At 41.0% G+C, this 19,606-nt stretch overlaps 1 long non-coding RNA gene and 1 gene segment (V, D, J or C); both read left to right on the top strand.

Annotated features, from left to right (window-relative positions):
- Window positions 1-984: 984 nt before the first annotated feature.
- Window positions 985-3,449, top strand: LOC117535080. Its single transcript, XR_004567366.1, has 3 exons — window positions 985-1,094; window positions 1,223-2,146; window positions 3,276-3,449. It is a non-coding gene; the product is annotated as an uncharacterized LOC117535080 (long non-coding RNA).
- A 12,863-nt stretch (window positions 3,450-16,312) lies between these two features.
- LOC117535052 lies at window positions 16,313-18,771 on the top strand. The segment is given in 3 exon segments: window positions 16,313-16,318; window positions 16,571-16,742; window positions 18,216-18,771. Coding segments are annotated over 3 exon segments (501 nt in total).
- Window positions 18,772-19,606: the final 835 nt, after the last annotated feature.

Consider the following 19,606-nt stretch of genomic DNA (forward strand, 5'->3'; position numbering starts at 1 on the left):
AGTGTCACACTGTAGGTCAGGGGTACTCAAACTTTTTTGTTAAAGGTCCATGTGTGAATTTTATACAAGGTCAATGGTCCGGATCAATGCCAGTCAAGGCATGAAGCACACCGAGTGGAGACATGTGGGGAAAAGCTAAAGAGCGTTTGTTGTTTTAATTCGGGGAAGCAGAGATCACAATAAGGTTTGTGTATAATGCTGCTTTTACATATAATGTGTTTTGTGTTTTACATATAATGTGTTTTGGACTGGGTTTAACCTCATTAATCCATTAACATATGTGTTAGGGAAATAATTATCGTAGACGCCAAGATGTGACATACAGGACAAACCTTGACGTCTGTTTACCTCCTTTAAGGACACAGGCTGCTTCAGACAATAATGTTATTGTTCCCATTCTGTGACCGGTCAATACTGGGTCACAGATGGTCTGTATTGTGGGTACACTGGGACACTTCCTTCTCTGTTGTCTGAGGACTCCAGGGCATGACCTATGCAAGGCCATAAGTGGCGGAAGCTGGTAACTTAGTGTGCCCAAACTATCTAAAGCTATCTTATCAAAACATGTTGATGACTCTCTGTGGAACCAGTTAAATGGGCTAGCAAGAGATAGGCTCTCCAGAATTGACGTGGCAACCCACCCGTGCAGTCTCACCGGGACTGCTGTGGACTTGTGATGTGAATCCTCCGGCCGTAACTCCAAATAAACCACCAGTGTTTGACATCAAAGCTACTGCTCCTACCGTGTCTCCTTCCTGAGTCGGTGACTCCCACTGCATAGCTACACAGAAGTTTCCTCTACAATATGTATATTTAAGAATAAGAAGTGAATAGTGCTGGGTGGGTTCCAGTCAGCTCTGAGTTCAGTGGGCTGTGTCAGTCTCTTCCTCTTCAGCAGCTGCAGGTGGTTCCTGCTGTAACAGCTCAGAGTCTCTTTAGTCTGACTGAGGGAGGTTTTTGTACGACTTCAAATCACTGTGTGAACACTGGGCCAGAGTGAATACTTTTACAGTAGTAAACTGCTGCATCTTCAGCCTTCAGTCCAGTGATGGTCATAGAGAAGTCAGAGCCGCTTCCACTGCCACTAAACCGAGGTTCTGTTCCTGATTCAAGTGTGCTCGCATATCTTATCAGGAGCTTTGGAGGCTGTCCAGATTTCTGTTGATACCAGAACATATAATTATTACCACTACAAGTTCCAACATCTCTGCTGGTTTTACAGGTGAGAGTGACGGTGGATCCTGGAGCAGACGTCTCGACTGCAGGCTGAGTCACAGTCACAGTCTGACCGCTGCATCCTGCACACAGAAACAGATCATTGATTTCTCAGCAGAAATAAAGGAGAGGAAAGGCAGCACATGATGTTTGAAATGTTGCTGAGTGAATGAACCTGTGAAACAGCAGCAGGCCAGCGTCCAGATGAGGATGGTGATGAGAGTCATGGTGCTTTCTGCTGACTGACACATGTGAGTCCTGCAGTGTTGAACTCACAGGAATATAAACCTTCTCAGTTCACTGGAGGATCAGCTGACCATGCAAAGCCTCCTCTCTATGGAAATGATGTCTCTGCTCTCAGCACACTGAAGGCAACGTGGGACACGAAACCAGGAGGAACACTGTCTGGATTTACACCGTCTATCATCTGAATGGAAGAACATATTTATATCAGGAGTGGAGATGAGGATTTGAGTTTGTGTCCACTGTGGTTGGTATGATATGTCTGTTTGTCTGACATTAACATACATACAGAGATTCACTGTAGATAAATAACATGTTTCAGTTCTGTTTCAAATACATTTGTTAATAACTATTATTGAAAAGCCTCGTGTTCATTTAACCGTGTAGAAACTAATATAAAACTGACAAAGTTAGTTGTGTAGAAGACTGTAATGGTTTCTCTGCCAGGTGTAGAAAAGTGATGAGAAATGACATAAATCATCTTAATTCTTCCAGAGATGTAATCCATATCTTTAGAAAAGCTTTGTTGATTTAAAAACTGTATATGTGTCTCTGTTATCAGTGAGATCAGGGAGCTTTCTCAGTGATACATGCTTGCTGACAGTGCAGGAGGTTTTTGTACGGCCACTCAATGAGTTTGTATCACTGTGGTACACTTTTGGTGGAGGAACCAAACTCATCGTTGACTGTAAGTACCAGAGATTTGTATTTTATACAACTATTAGCAAATATATAACTTTCATTAATTATTAAATGAGACTCAAGTTAAAAAAAACTTAGATTCCATTTTTATATTTTTGTATTAAGCTCCTCTTGTAATCTGAAAGGAACCTTTGCAGACTTCTATATCAATTGTTCGTTTCGTACAAATACATTTTTTAAAGCAAATAACTTGTTTATTGTCTATATTATATTTTATTATCATAACAACTTTATACTAAATGTTTTTATTTATTAAAATGTGTTAACGCGTGACGTCTCCGCCACATTCAGTTTTACATTTGTAGTTCACAATATTTTATTTATTTACATTATTTATCTATTGTCTTTTAAAATATCAACTATTTAGTTGAATTCAAGTTAAATACGGATTCATTTAAACTTGTGATTGTATCAGTTAATGCAGCTTGTCGTCGTGTTCACGGTTCATTGATTTGACATGCAGTGAAAAGGAAGTGAAAGAGACAGATGATAAATGTTTGAACTGTTTTCACTTGAGACGTTCAGCTCTGTCAGTTTAAAGAACATCATCACACATGTGAAGATATTCAATCATTATTATCAATGAATCTTTAGCTTGCACACTTTACACAAAGTCAGTCATTCACACTTGAATCATGTGGGTCTGATCCTGAGTGATTTATGAGAGTAACAGCAGCACAACTTATTCTGTTATATTTGATGAAATATAAGGATTCAAGGCTTCAAGGCTTTTCTTGTCATGTGTACATAGCTACAGTGCAGATACTTCAATGAGCATCTTAGGTCACAGGCTCCTCCAACAGAGCAGCACAATAGCACAGATACAATAGAGCAAGGAGAGTCTAGATACAAGTAATTGGAATATGATATATTAGATAAATAATGTGTAAGTTGCAAACAGATGAATGTTATGGATGTTCTTTTAAAAGACGTACAACACTCAAATGTAAATAAAAAAAGGCAGTGATACCAATGTTTCCACAGAGGTGACTGGTATCGTAAAGTACTGACACAAGGATTTGACAGCAGCAAAATGACAACATCAAAAAAGGACCTTATAATCAAGTTTTCACTCTAATGTCTCCCTTTTCCTCCCCCCTCCCTCCCTGCTCCAGTGGGTGTGCAGCAGCCCACCCTGAGCGTCCTCCCCCCCTCCAGAGAGGAGCTGCAGCAGGGCAGTGCCACCGTGGTGTGTCTGGCCAGCGGGGGCTTCCCCTCCGCCTGGAAGCTGGGCTGGAAGCTGGGGGGCAGCAGCAGCTCCTCAGGGGGGTCCCACAGCCCGGAGGTCCTGGGGAGCGACGGCCGCTACAGCTGGAGCAGCACCCTGAGCCTCTCTGCAGAGAGCTGGAGGGGGGCGGGCTCAGTGAGCTGTGAGGCCAGTCTGAGTGGACAGAGCCCTGTCACTCAAAGCCTGGACCCTGCCCGCTGCTCGGAGTAGAGCATCACTTCCTGTCTGGAGAGGAAGCCGCTGCTTTGCTAGAGATCTTCATGAAGACACACATCTCCTCTGCTCACATGTTGCTGCTGTCTCTGCTCAGTTGTTAGTGTTGCTCTCTAATCCTCACTTCCTGCATATTCTCCTGTTTGTTCATCAGCTCACAATTCAACTGGATTTCATTTGTTTCACTCCAACAGAAACTCATCATTCATCTCAAATGTGGCGTGAGCTTTAAACCATCATTAAATAAAAATGTTGATTAAAATGAGACTGTGTCTTTGTACTTCTTTAATTCATATGTTCATTGTGAGAAAGATGTATTAATACCTTCAGTATGAAACCTCGTATTATATTAATATCCTTTATGATTGTGGGACAATTTCTTTTATTTCTTTTTATTCTTTTATTCTACTAAATTCATACAAAAAAAGAATTATAATTCATACTCACAAAGATGAACAACATTAGTAGAAGCGGGAGGGCTGAAGCTTATGGGAAGTAGCCCTCCTGTGAATCATCCTAATATAACATTGGCATTATTGCGTCAAAAACGTATAGAAATGAAGGAGTACAAATAAATAAAGAAAACTAAAGAAAACTGGAGAAAAAAATATATAAAAGTTAGGGCAAGAAAATAATAAATGCATATATATATAAGAAAAACGATAGGGTCATTTTCTGCACATGTCAATAGCAGTTTCAACTTCCATTTTTGAAAATGAAAATACTATATATAAATATATACATATGTACACATGTACTTGGCAAATAAATAATGATAATAATAATATATGCATATAAACATTATGAACACTTATTTTCAAGTGACTTTTTTTACATTCATACTGTATGTTCACACTTACACAAAATATACAGATGTTCAAGTGTATAAGTACACAAATACACATGCACTCATATACACCAATACAAATATTGCAAGGTAATTTCCAGGGCTGAAATAATAATTCAACCCCATAACGATGAAAAGAAATAAGGACAAAATAGATGTAAAGTAATGTAGACCATATTAAATAAATACACAAACTGAAGGTATTAGTTCTAAAGAAATAATAATAATAAAAAGGATTCCGGGAATAGAATATTTGTATTTAGTTTTGAATTGTTGATGACAAGTGATACTTGAAAGGTCTGGGTGAAGTCCATTGCACGTTCTAACTCCGTTTATGGATCAGCTGTGATTTGATGGTTGTTCTGCAGGGCTTGCTACACAACCAGTCAGGATGCCTAGCTGGGTATTTCCTGACTGTGGTTTGGAACTGCTTTTGAATGTTAGGAGGCATTTTGTTATGGAAAATGTTGTGCATAATCAGTACTGTTTTAAGCTTTACTATGTCAACACATTTTAATAGATTGAGTCTTTTAAATACTCCATCTATTCAAATACACAGTGGAGTGTAAACAACAACATTGTGTTTACAGTACTTCAAATGATTTAAATTGTGTTGCGTATGTTTGGACTGCGGTAATATCATTAATTGTTTTGTACAGATTCATAAAGTTACTGTTAAATATATGTTGATATCAGTGGCTATAGTTCAACATCAATCTAACTTTCCCAGCTCACTCAAAAAGAGACTGAATTTAATGACAATAATATAGTTTAAACAGGGTGTTGAAGAGTGTCTGTGAGTGTGGTTCAGCTTTATTTGGATTCATGGTGGTTCTGCTTGATGACTCTTGTGTTCACTGGACCAGTTCTCCTCCTCTCAGTCTCTTCACCTCTGCAGCTGCAGCAGGACGCTTTGCTTCAGACTGAAGGAGGTTTTTGTACGGCTCTAAATCACTGTGTGAACGTGCCACCACCATGAGCACCAAGACAATAGTAATCTCCTGCATCAACATCCTTAACGTTACTGATGGTTAAAGTGTACTGAGCACCAGATCTAGTACCACTGAATCTAGGCTCAGTTCCAGAGAACAGAGTTGATGCTTTGTATATAAGAAGTTTAGGAGCCTGTCCAGGTTTCTGAAGATACCAACTGAGATCATCTTCAATATCTGAGCTCCCTGTAGCGCTGATGGTCACAGTCCCTCCAGCACTCACAGACTTGGATGAGTCAGTCTGAGTCAGGAAATTGTTGGCAGAAGACTCTGAAATGAGAAGTGAAATGTTAGATAACCAACAACATGGAGCAGCAGTTTAAATGATAATAGAAAGAGTTAAAGACAAAGCACATTGGATGCAAACATGAAAAGCAAAGACACACATTGAACCACACATACATTACTCCTATAATTTCAGATGATACATTTTCAAAGTCTCTCACCCTGACACAGAAAGCCCAACATGACAAGCAGAGTTACTGACAACATGATCTCCAGTTCTCAGGATGAGTGCAGGAACACGGTTCAGACTCTACGTGACTCAAGACCTTAAAACTGTGAGGAGCAGTGAAGCATTACAATCATGCAAATGACATGTCACACGTCACACAGACACCTGTCCTTGAGGAACCAAAATGCAGTTGAGGTGAGTTTTAGTTACGGTTTAACATCTCTTGAACATCATTTGGTCATTCAGAGTCACTCTGAAATGTGAGGGTAATGCTCTTCTAGGTACGTTCTTTTCTTTGCAAACATCTTTCCTTGTTTCCACTTCTTTCTGAAGTATCTCATGAACAGTTTAACAGTTCCCCCGCTGGCAAATCGATCTACATTGAACTCAATATCCACTGAGTGTTTGATTCTCTAGGATGTCCCTTCTTGTTATCAAATCCACTGAAAAGAGACACAGCATGCCATGCAACAGAGAGACATCTAATATCTAACAGGTCTGTCAAGACTGGATGATGTTACCTCAATGAGGGGCCACATAGAGAAACACATACAAAGGGCTGGGCCACTCACTAGAGGTGAGGTATTTTGCCTCATAAATTAAGTTATAAGTTAAATCAATCAAATGTAAATCATGCTTGTTACCTGAATATGATTTAAGTAAAAAAGCGCACAGCTCTCCATAGGGTTTCATTTATTTTGTTGTAAAAAGTGTTGGCAGCTCATCCCTTAAAACAGGAGCCTCAGATTGCTTAAGATAAGGGGAAATATGAAGTATATATTTCAAGCTTGTTATGCAAATAAGTTATTGGGCTTTTTTTCATCAAGTAAGATTTGTTAGAAAATGTTTTCAACTTAAATGTATTTGAAAAGTGGGTTTATTGCCACATGAATACTACTATGTAATATATGTCAACATATATATTTAAGAAGTATATTATAAGACAAGCTGAAGTTTCAGGTGTGGGCCATATTCCATTATACTTTTAGAATTCGATGAGGGTCAATTAAAAATGTACAAGACACCCCTGATCTATGCATTGTATTGTATTGCCTGGTTAATAAATGTGCAACACAGTACTAGTCACATAGTGTCACACTGTAGATCCTGTTTTACATTAATCTCTCATCAGAGATGGCCTTTTTTTCTTAGTGACTATGTATATAATTGAACATCTGTATTAGGAAAGGGGAACATTTGAGTTTCACTTCCCCTCTGACTGGGGCTCATGTAGTTTCTGTGCGTCTGTGCCGGTGGTGCGTATCAGAACCTCAGGTCAGGTCACAGCTCAGCACTCTGTACGCTGTTTCATACGAGGGAGGTTCTTGTATGACTCTATGAGGCCGACATTAGCTCCCATACAGCAGTCACTTCATGCATCTTCAGCTCTTGGTGGTGGGAGTGACTTTCATTTCAAATCCACTACAGCTCAGAGACAGAGAAATAAAACATAGCTACTGAATGCAAACTATTTTATATGAAGAACAGTTTGAACATTAAACTAAAATAACCCTATCTCTGTAAAGGCTGGTTAATGCACTCTCTGTAGACTCAAATCAGTATCTCACCCTGGATGTAGACTACCAGTACCAGCAGTAAAAACAGCAATAACCTTATTTAAAAAAACTGGATAATTGTGCATCAAGGCCAACAAATCTTCTCTGAGAGTTGTCTGTGTTACATCTGCATGAAAAAACAACAATGCTGCCCTCTTGTGTCGACATAGGAGTATGTAGAGACATTAGAATCTTTCACATCATGCACAGAATCTGAGATACAGTGACATAAAAGTCCCTTCTTTATCGGAGCAAAGTTCTCTTGTGGGTCTTTATCGCTTTGCAGTCGCCCTGTATAACAATCTAGAGTCTGTCTGGGTCTCTTTGTAGTTGTTTTGCCTCTTTATGAAGTAATTTAGCACTTCTTTGTGGCGTCATGCCTCTTTCTCATCATTTTGCATTTCTTTGTGGACTTGTTGCGTCTATTTTCTCCTCTCTCTTTGGTCACTTAGTCTCTAAGTTGCATTGTGCATCTCTTTCCATGGCTTTATAAAAAATGTTTTGATTTATTTAACCAGATGAAAACATTGAGACAAATCTCATTTACAATGCTGACCTGGCCAAGAAGGCAGCAACGTTACACGTTCTTACACATAACACAGACATATAAAATACAGAAAACACAACTCAGTAAACAAAAGACGAAAAGCAGTCACTACATTGTGCGCATTTGGGACAGTAAGAAAGGTGCACTACTTATTACTGCAAGAGCAGCTGGTGGTAAGGACCTCATACAACTTCAATTTAAAACAGGCTATAGGGACAAGAGCCATCAGTTTGAGGCTTGATTGAAGGTCATTCCAAGACCAAGGACCATAATAAAAAAGACTCCTTTTTCCAGCCTCAGTCCACACGGCAGGAACCTGGAACCGTATCCAGGCACTGGTTCTGAGGTTGTAAGAGTCACAAACTGGAGCAAATCTGGCACATATATACAGTGGAAGCTTACCTAAAATAGAATTATACATTAATAAAAACCAATGCTGCATCCTACACTGTAAAATATGACCATGATTTCACAATATTTAGCTGTAATATTTTACAATAAATTACTGTTTTACCACTTTACAGTCTATACCTGTAATGTTCACAATATAATACTGTAATTTTGAATTTCACAGTGAAATCAATACAGGCACAGTTAATTACTGTGAATGTACAGGATAAATGATTACCAGGATTTCACAACATGTTACTGTATTATTTCACAGTACAATACTGTATTCAGACCATCCTCTGTGATAACACAACAAATTAAGTGATTTTCTTGCTTTTATCGCTCTTGCTTGGCTTTAAATACTAATTTATTTTTTGGTGCAGGTTTTACTTAAATTAAAAGGGGCACCGCTGCATGTGCCTTAAAATAAACGATGCAACATATAAATCTATGTAAATTGAAATTGTTGTCTTGGCTTATTGTTTCCAGGTGCTTCCTGGGCATTAACCCTGAGACGGGCTCGAAAGCCAAAAAGAGGCATGGCAATTTAAACCCCCATGTCAGCACATTCTTCAGAAAATAGTTGACTTCGAGTGGATGTCTGTGTAGACACGTGCTCCCCTCCTTGTTTTATTTTCTGTCTCCCTGCTGCCCAGGTGCACCAGGTCTGCCCCTGGCTCCGCCTCTGCCCAGGTGCACCTGGTCTGCCCCTGGCTCCGCCTCTGCCCAGGTGTTCCAAATTCCACTCAGCCGTGTATATATAAAGAGAAGCTGGAGGAGAAGGATGTCTCGCCTATCCTAACGCCGGGAGACACTCTCCAGAATACCTCTTTGCCATTTTGAGCTGTATGCCATATTTTTGCAGATGTGTTTATGTTTAGCCTGGAGGACCTGGTAGTCCAGTTTTCGCGGCGTTATTTTGTTTCCCATAGGGTTTATATTTGATTTCTGGTTAGGGGGGGGAGCTCTGGGTCCTACGGTCCGTGGTGTGGCTGGCCCGGGTTCCCTCCTTCTGTTTGTTCCTTTTGGCCAGTCCTCCAGACCTCTTTTTGTTTCCCGTTTCGCTTGTGTGAGCAAACGGCTGATAATCAATAAATGCTCGTTACCAAGTACCGGTTATTGCGTGTATTCTTTCATGTTGCGGGTCTGAGCACGAGCCACTACCGCGGAGTAGAGGTTGGGGCCGTAACAACATGTCCAAGACACTGTGAAATGTACTTTGCACTTCAAAGGAGTAATAAAAAGTTGAAATGGGCATTTTCTTCGTTTTTCTTTGTTGATTGAGCTCCCAAGGAGCAGCTCCCGAAGGTTGGAGACCTGCTCCTCTCCATTGACGGCTGCTCCATCTCTCCGTCCACTGAAGTCCGCAACCTGGGAGTCATCCTGGACACCATCCTCTCCTTCCAGGCGCACATCAAATCTGTCACCATATCGGCTTTCTACCACCTCAGAAATATTTCCAGACTCCGGCCTTCACTCTCTGACTCTGTGGCAGAAACGTTAATACACACTTTCATCACCTCCCGCCTCGACTACTGCAATGGAGTCCTGTCCGGGGTTCCCAGCAGAGCCCTGGAGAGGCTCCAATACGTCCAGAACTCTGCCGCCAGGCTTCTCACCCGCACCAAGCCCTGGCAACAAATCACCCTCATCCACCTTCAACATCACCCCCACCCTCATCCACCTTCAACATCACCCCCACCCTCATCCATCTTCAACATCACCCCCACCCTAATCCATCTTCAACATCACCCCCACCCTAATCCATCTTCAAAATCACCCCCACCCTAATCCATCTTCAACATCACCTCCACCCTAATCCACCTTCAACATCACCCCCACCCTAATCCATCTTCAACATCACCCCACCCTAATCCACCTTCAACATCACCCTCACCCTCATCCACCTTCAACATCACCATCACCCTCATCCATCTTCAACATCACCCCCACCCTCATCCATCTTCAACATCACCCCCACCCTCATCCATCTTCAACATCACCCCCACCCTCATCCTCAACATCACCCCCACCCTCATCCACCTTCAACATCACCCCCACCCTAATCTACCTTCAACATCACCCCCACCCTCATCCACCTTCAACATCACCCCCACCCTAATCCACCTTCAACATCACCCCCACCCTCATCCATCTTCAACATCACCCCCACCGTCATCCATCTTCAACATCACCCCCACCCTCATCCTCAACATCACCCCACCCTCATCCACCTTCAACATCACCACCCCACCCTCATCCACCTTCAACATCACCCCCACCCTCATCCACCTTCAACATCACCCCCACCCTCATCCACCTTCAACTTCACCCCCACCCTAATCCACCTTCAGCATCACCCCCACCCTAATCCACCTTCAACATCACCCCCACCCTCATCCACCTTCAACTTCACCGCCACCCTCATCCACCTTCAACTTCACCCCCACCCTAATCCACCTTCAGCATCACCCCCACCCTCATCCACCTTCAACATCCACCCCCACCCTCATCCACCTTCAACTTCACCCCCACCCTAATCCACCTTCAGCAATCACCACCCCCCACCCTCATCCAACCTTCAACATGCACCCCCACCCTCATCCACCTTCAACATCAACCCCACCCCTCATCCACCTTCAACATCACCCCCACCCTCATCCACCTTCAACATCACCCCCCCCCCCCTCATCCACCTTCAACTTCACAAGGACTTCACCCCCACCCTAATCCACCTTCAACATCACCCCCACCCTAATCCACCTTCAACATCACCCCCACCTCATCCACCTTCAACTTCACCCCCACCCTCATCCACCTTCAACTTCACCCCCACCCTAATCCACCTTCAACATCACCCCCACCCTCATCCACCTTCAACATCACCCCCACCCTCATCCACCTTCAACTTCACCCCCACCCTCATCCACCTTCAACTTCACCCCCACCCTAATCCACCTTCAACATCACCCCCACCCTAATCCACCTTCAACATCACCCACCCCACCCTCATCCACCTTCAACTTCACCCCCACCCTCATCCACCTTCAACTTCACCCCCACCCTCATCCACCTTCAACATCAACCCCCACCCCTCATCCACCTTCAACATCACCCCACCCTCATCCACCTTCAACATCACCCCCACCCTCATCCACCTTCAACTCACCCCCACCCTCATCCACCTTCAACATCACCCCCACCCTCATCCACCTTCAACATCACCCCCACCCTAATCCACCAAGTCCCGGATTCAATACAAAACACTCCTCCTGACTTACAAGTCTCTCATGCAGTGTGTTTATGTTTTAATCCTACAGAACACATGGTGAAAGGATAAGATGTGTTTTGTCAGTATAGTACTATTTTATAAACATTCTCTGTTGTTTAAGTGTCTGATACTTGATAACCACGAATACAAAATACGTAAAAATTACAAGTAATGATATCACATATATGATATAGTCAGACACTGTGTTATTTCAAATCAGGCCTAATGAATAATTAGTTCAAACTGGCTTTACTCACTTGAATTGCTCCTTAGAATGTAATTTTCTCTGTGGTTTTTTCTATGCAACACATTTTTGTATTGTAATGCCACTCGTATTTTATTTATTTGTGTATTGTAAGTCATGTTTTGAAAGGTGCCCTCAAATAAAATATATTATTGTTATTGTATCTGTGACTCTCTCACATTTTTTTTATTTTTTTTTTTTAGACAAGGTTAATCCTGGTGTCAATAGGGAAGATCTGCACGGTTCTCTACAGCCCATGTTCAGCAGAACAGGTGGTGCAGCTGCCTGGTTTGGCACCCCCACTATAACTTTGACCAGGGTGGTCGTACTCCCACCAAAAATCACACTGGTGTTTGCTGTCCCCCTCTAGTGTGTGCACACAAAAGCATTTTACTCTGGGCTCAGCAGGTGAGAAACTAAAGAGGGGCTTCCACATGTGGCAGACCAGGTGTTGGTGCTGCCGGATTTGGCACCCCCACTATAACTTTGTCCAAGATAGTTGCACTGTCACCAAAATCACACCGGTGTTGGTTCTTTCAATCTTATCTGAGAAGGTTTTCCATCTCCGGCAGAGCAGGTTTTCTAAGTAGTTCTGAGTAAAGGTGAAATAACGACTTTACATTTAGTTATTTTCGTGTTGTGTAAATAATGATGCCTTTCCATGATGCTTTGGAAAGGCAAAGCATAATAAATAAATATATATGTACATTTCAACTTTATTTTTTATTTTTACGATTGCAGGGAACAATGATCAGTTCATGCATAATTAATGATTATTCAAAAATGCCAATGCCAGCAATGTTGAACACTAATATTAAGAACAATACAAATGTATTATTGGTGTTAGTATTGTAAGTAGCTTTTACAAACCTATTGTAATCAATGGAGAAGATACCACAATGTGGACAATTTGGGTTAGGGTCTTCAGGGTCTTTATTTTGTGTTCATCTATTCTAGGGGAATAAACAATATCTGCGATGTTGAAAGACTTTAAATCACTTGAACTTATAAAAGCAGGGATTTCTCATTGCAAGGAAAAAAGGGTAATTGTATTCAGATAGTACAACAGAAACAGAGAGAGGACTTGCAAATACAAGGTGTTATTATCCTCAGGATAGAAAATCTGCTCTGCCGGAGATCAAAAACCTTCTCAGATAAGATGGAAAGAACAAACACCGGTGTGATTTTGGTGACAGTACAACTATCTTGGACAAAGTTATAGTGGGGGGGCCAAACCAGGCAGCTGCACCACCCTCTAAACCAACCGTTTCCAGACGCTCAGAGCCTTTATCGTTATGATTATTTCATGCTTGCCATTTTCCAGAGTAAGGGATCGACAGGACTTTTTCAAGCTATTGAATGAGCGCCTAATCGGAGAGCAGATCGTCCTTCATGCAATTCAAAATATTTTGTAGTAAAGGAGGCATATCTTTGGACTTTTAACATTTAAACTTCTAACGCTGAATTTTTAAATGTAACTTTAACTATCTGCTGGTACACATAGAGTTTTTTGTTTTTTTAAGTCCATAAAGTGAATTCAGCAAAAGACAAAAAAAAGACTTCAGTGGATTGCATGTTCTTAATAAATTATTTTTCTATATTGTGTTGTTTTCACATTTACTAAAATTCATATCCTTACATTGGCTCCCAACTCGTTTTAGAATTTATTTTAAGGTTCATTTTTCATTTCATTTCATCGTTTATTTGAACCGGGACAGTGCACATTGATGAACACTTTAAAACAAAAATAATGCTTACAAGTGTAAATGAGCCGGATTTTAGCTTTGAGCTCATTTCCATCCGTAGTCCCGTCACATACAACATATAAGAACATGACATTTATATACATAGCAAAAATAAATACATGATATGCAGGAAGAGCATGAGCAGAATACAAGCATTTACAGTACAATTGGCAGTACAATGTAGCAGCTATGATATATTAAGTGCAAGATAAGATAAAAGAGCTACCTAAAGTGCAAGAGGAGGTACCCCTGTGTTAAAGTGCATTTAGCGGTGATTACACGTCTGTTTGTTGCTCAACCATTCTTTGAGTTGACCTTTAAAACTATTGAGAGTGGGACCATCCCGTATCTGAGTTGGGAGGCTATTCCACAACGAGCTGCCTTTAATGGAGAGGACATTTTGTCCAAAAGTTGTCCGTCTACGATGGACTTCACAGTCTCCTCTGGTTATTAAGATAAGATAAGAGAGAACTTCATTGATCCCAGTTTGGGAAATGTTTGTGTTGCAGCAGCATACAAAGACATGGCATTGTACAATACACATTTAAAGAAATAAACAAGAAAGTAGAACATATACATTTAGAATTAACAAATTAACAATAACAAGATATAAAGCAAGGTATTATATATAAGTATGTGACAGATGGAATATTAGATATTAAACTGAATATATAAATGTGAAATGTGTGAGGAATGAAAACTGATTGCTGATTTTCAGAGTTCAAATTGTGTCAGACGTCTCTTGGATGCTCCCATTGCAGAATAACATGATTGAGTTCATTTTCACAATAAAAACAGCTACTATGAAACAGTCAGCTGTGGGTTGACTGAAGGGAAACACACAGTCCAGGTGGGATTTGAACCCGGTCTTAAGTCAATCTGTTTTAGGACGAAATAAATGCTTAATTTCTCTGCAGGTTAAAGAAGATACACTTTCTGCATCTTCAGTGTCACCTTTTTAGTCTCTGGTTCATTTGGTCTGGCGGGGAAGGACAAAGATTGAGTATGAAGAAACAGGGTTTGAACCCCGCCTGAGGGAACAACAAAGGAGTTTGTGTGGCTTCATTTGTCGCCTCATAAAAAACATTACAATTTCAAAAATGATTCGATATGATGTCACGTTGATTTCCTCTTGGGTATTTAATGATAGCTACAAACTAACAGAGGGAGGTCATTTGTGTTCAGTGTGTTATATTCATGAGAGGAGAATAAGGACAGAGAGGTCAGAGATGGTCCTGCTTTAAAGTCCTCCTCCTGGCGACATGTGGACAAATGTTTCTGGGTTATTTTTGGCTGCCATAAAAGAGAAATTGTCTTGAAATGTACAAAAAACATTTGGGATCGGTCAATTGGTAGCAAGGATGCTAGAACAGTCAGTAGCTCGTCTGAACACTATCGCTTGAGAGTTAAAAGCTCATTTGTTTTCGGCTCAGTAATGAGAGCAACACTGTGATTGGTTTTGGGGTAGGAGGTTTCAAAATAAAGAAATAAGATAAAAAAAACATGATTTTCTGAAATAGGAATTGCAACACTGATGGAGACAGAGATCATATCAGTCTGATCTGAGGTCAGGGAGATAATGGAGCCCCAACAGCTGAGAAAAACTAAAGCTGCCTTGCTCCTAAATGTAAATAGTTACAATAATACTTTGGAGTGAGAAGCAGAGATCATAATATGGTTTGTGTGAAATGCTGTTTTTACATCAAATGTGTTTTTTTGAACTGGGTTTAATCTCAATGAGTAGTAAGATTATGTATATTTAAGAATAAGAAGTGAATAGTGCGGGGTGGGTTCCTGTCAGCTCTGAGTTCAGTGGGCTGTGTCAGTCTCTTCCTCTTCAGCAGCTGCAGGTGGTTCCTGCTGTAACAGCTCAGAGTCTCTGCAGTCTGACTGAGGGAGGTTTTTGTACGACGACAAATCACTGTGTGAACACGTTACCACTGTGGTAACTCTGACAGTAATAAACTGCTGCATCTTCAGCCTTCAGTCCAGTGATGGTCATAGAGAAGTCAGAGCCGCTTCCACTGCCACTAAACCGAGGTTCTGTTCCTGATAATAGTGTGCTCACATATCTTATCAGGAGCTTTGGAGGCTGTCCAGATTTCTGTTGATACCAGGACATAGCCTGATCACCATCGCTATCTAAGTAAACATCTCTGTTGGTTTTACAGGTGAGAGTGACGGTGGATCCTGGAGCAGACGTCTCGACTGCAGGCTGAGTCACAGTCACAGTCTGACCGCTGCATCCTGCACACAGAAACAGATCATTGATTTCTCAGCAGAAAGAAAGGAGAGGAAAGGCAGCACATGATGTTTGAAATGTTGCTGAGTGAATGAACCTGTGAAACAGCAGCAGGCCAGCGTCCAGATGAGGATGGTGATGAGAGTCATGGTGCTTTCTGCTGACTGACACATGTGAGTCCTGCAGTGTTGAACTCACAGGACTATAAACCTTCTCAGTTCACTGGAGGATCAGCTGACCATGCAAAGCCTCCTCTCTATGGAAATGATGTCTCTGCTCTCAGCACACTGAAGGCAACGTGGGACACGAAACCAGGAGGAACACTGTCTGGATTTACACCGTCTATCATCTGAATGGAAGAACATATTTATATCAGGAGTGGAGATGAGGATTTGAGTTTGTGTCCACTGTGGTTGGTATGATATGTCTGTTTGTCTGACATTAACATACATACAGAGATTCACTGTAGATAAATAACATGTTTCAGTTCTGATTCAAATAAATTTGTTAATAACTATTATTGAAAAGCCTCGTGTTCATTTAACCGTGTAGAAACTAATATAAAACTGACAAAGTTAGTTGTGTAGAAGACTGTAATGGTTTCTCTGCCAGGTGTAGAAAAGTGATGAGAAATGACATAAATCATCTTAATTCTTCCAGAGATGTAATCCATATCTTTAGAAAAGCTTTGTTGATTTAAAAACTGTATATGTGTCTCTGTTATCAGTGAGATCAGGGAGCTTTCTCAGTGATACATGCTTGCTGACAGTGCAGGAGGTTTTTGTACGGCCACTCAATGAGTTTGTATCACTGTGGTGGACTTTTGGTGGAGGAACCAAACTCATCGTTCACTGTAAGTACCAGAGATTTGTATTTTATAACACAGAAAACATTACATTTACTTTTACATCAGAATTTGATAAATCAAGACATTATTTTGGATAATTTACATTATGTTGATATTTTTTAAATCTATAAAGCTTGTCTGAAGAATTGAATAACATTAAGGAAAGTTAGTTTTATTGTAATATTAAAGAAGATGTTACGGTGAATTATATGTACGTTTTACTTTTCTTTTCTAATAAGATATAAAAACATTTTTAGCTCACAATTGACCAAAGAACAGCTGCTCTGTCATAACATCTAATTGTGATTTACTTTTTAATTGTTATACATTTTAACATTCAACAAGTGTTTCATATAAAATCTGCTGAGGATCCGTTAAAACACATTAAAGTGTGTTTTTGTACGTTCAGAGTCGCTGCAGGGTGCGTTCACAGTCCGTTAGTTTAAAAGAGTTCAAAGGAAGTGAAACAAACAGATGACAAAGTCTTCAACTGTATGAGATGTTACTTTTTGTTTTTCTGAACAGTAAATGATTTCAGAGATTAGTTATTCATTCTGAAACATTGTAAAGCAGAGATAAAGCTTTTCATATAATGATTATTACATGAACACCTTCATTACGTTGCTTACTTTCATGTAACTCTTCAGGAGTTTTGATGAGTGCCAAAGAAGAAGATTCATTATTTTAAATGCCAGAATGATATAAAGTATCACCGTTTGATTTTATGAATGAACCCCTCGTGTTCTCCCATGCCTCAGCTCCTCTTGTGATCACAGCTCATGCTCACAGCTGACCCCCACTTTCTCTGTCCTGTACCTTCAATGTATAATTCTTGTTCTGATGAGAGCTACAGAATAACACTCTGACTCCAAACGTCAAGTTTAACATTTTATTTTATTTATTAAACCCTCATTTCCTTCCTCATTCTGTTTGTTCTGGCACTATTTGAATGTTTTTAAAATATGTTTTATTGTTTTATGTCCTACATATTTGTACGTTGCATTGTTGGAGGAGCCTTGGGCTTTTCATTGCCTTATCTACATCGCCTATGTGCAATATGTGCAATATGTACAATATGTGCAATATGTGCAATATATATATATATATGCCGTTAATACCTGTGCAATATATACCTGGCTGCTAAATCCTCAGAACTGTTACAGGAGGTATATTTTGTAAATTGTGTAACTTTTTATTTCATTTTTTATTATATTATAACTTTTTTTTACTTGAATACTTCTGTATGCATGCTTCTACGTAACATGAAGCTGTCTCTGGCTCTTTTCTGCTGTAACAGCGTGAATGTCCCCTCTGAGGGACTACTAAAGGTATTCTGACTCTGGTTCTGATTCACTGCAGCTACTGTGCATATGACAGTAAAGCCTCTGAATGTTTGAATGTGTCCTGTATGGACTCTGTCTCACAGCGTCTGTCCCTCAGTGGAAGTTCATCTGCTCCTTGTGTCTCTCTCCCCTGCAGCGGGCTCCATGCTCAGGCCCTCCGTCTCTCTGCTGGCCCCCTCCTCCTCTGAGCAGCTCTCTGGGGGCTCGCTCACGCTGGCCTGCCTGCTGACCGGCTACTCTCCTCAGGGAGCCGTGGTGAGCTGGGAGGTGGACGGCACACAGGTGACAGAGGGGGTCCTGAGCAGCTCGGAGGAGGAGAAGAGCGGACGCTACAGCAGCAGCAGCAGCCTGAGCCTGAGCCAGGAGAGCTGGATGTCAGGAGAGCTGTACTCCTGCAAGGTCCTCCATCATGCCCACAGCCAGACCCAGTCCCTCCACAGGAGCCAGTGTGGGGGCTAGAGGGGCCGCTGGAGCCCAGGAGAACACATGCTGCTCTGATCATCAGGAGCTTTAATGTTTGTAGAGGAAAGTGAAGCTTTGTGTGGCCGAGAACAACACTGCTGTAAAGTGTTGGACAGCAGCAACTTAGAGAGTGATGTGTGAAGCTCAGCAGAGATGAGAGTGTGCTTAGTAACTGTCTTGTTGATGATTCAGGATGTTCCTAATAAAGCTTTCTCTGATAAATAACATGATGAAGTGTTTGGTGTTTTATTTAAAGTAGTAAGACATTAAAAGGTTTTATAACATTCTGCACTTCTATCAGCAGAACAAGATAAAGCTTTGGATATTTATTTTTTAATTGGCAATGAAATTGACCTGGTGGTGAAGGAAAGTTACTACACTGTTTTATCGTGATTAAGAATTTGATCCTAATGTGAACTTGATTTTTAGTGAGGCAGAAAGTTTATGGCTCATAAATAAGATCAGCCTTTAATCTGAGCTGAGAGTAGATTTTTAAGAATTGATATTTCAACATAGTGTGAATATGGAGTTAGTGTTTGGTGAAGTTCCTGTCAGCTCAATGTTCAGGGTGACAATAATATAGTTTAAACAGGGTGTTGAAGAGTGTCTGAGAGTGTGTTTCAGCTTTATTTGGATTCATGGTGGTTCTGCTTGATGACTCTTGTGTTCACTGGACCAGTTCTCCTCCTCTCAGTCTCTTCACCTCTGCAGCTGCAGCAGGACGCTTTACTTGAGACTGAAGGAGGTTTTTGTACGGCTCTAAATCACTGTGTGAATGCTCCACCATGATCACCCAGACAATAGTAATCTCCTGCATCAACATCCTTAACGTTGCTGATGGTTAAAGTGTACTGAGCACCAGATCTAGTACCACTGAATCTAGGCTCAGTTCCAGAGAACAGAGTTGATGCTTTGTATATAAGAAGTTTAGGAGCCTGTCCAGGTTTCTGAAGATACCAACTGAGATCAGCACCAATATTAGAGCTCCCTGTAGCGCTGATGGTCACAGTCCCTCCAGCACTAACAGACTTGGATGAGTCAGTCTGAGTCAGGAAATTGTTGGCA

Source organism: Gymnodraco acuticeps, unplaced genomic scaffold (genome assembly GCF_902827175.1).
Source record: "Gymnodraco acuticeps unplaced genomic scaffold, fGymAcu1.1, whole genome shotgun sequence".
Taxonomy (NCBI): Eukaryota; Metazoa; Chordata; class Actinopteri; order Perciformes; family Bathydraconidae; genus Gymnodraco; species Gymnodraco acuticeps.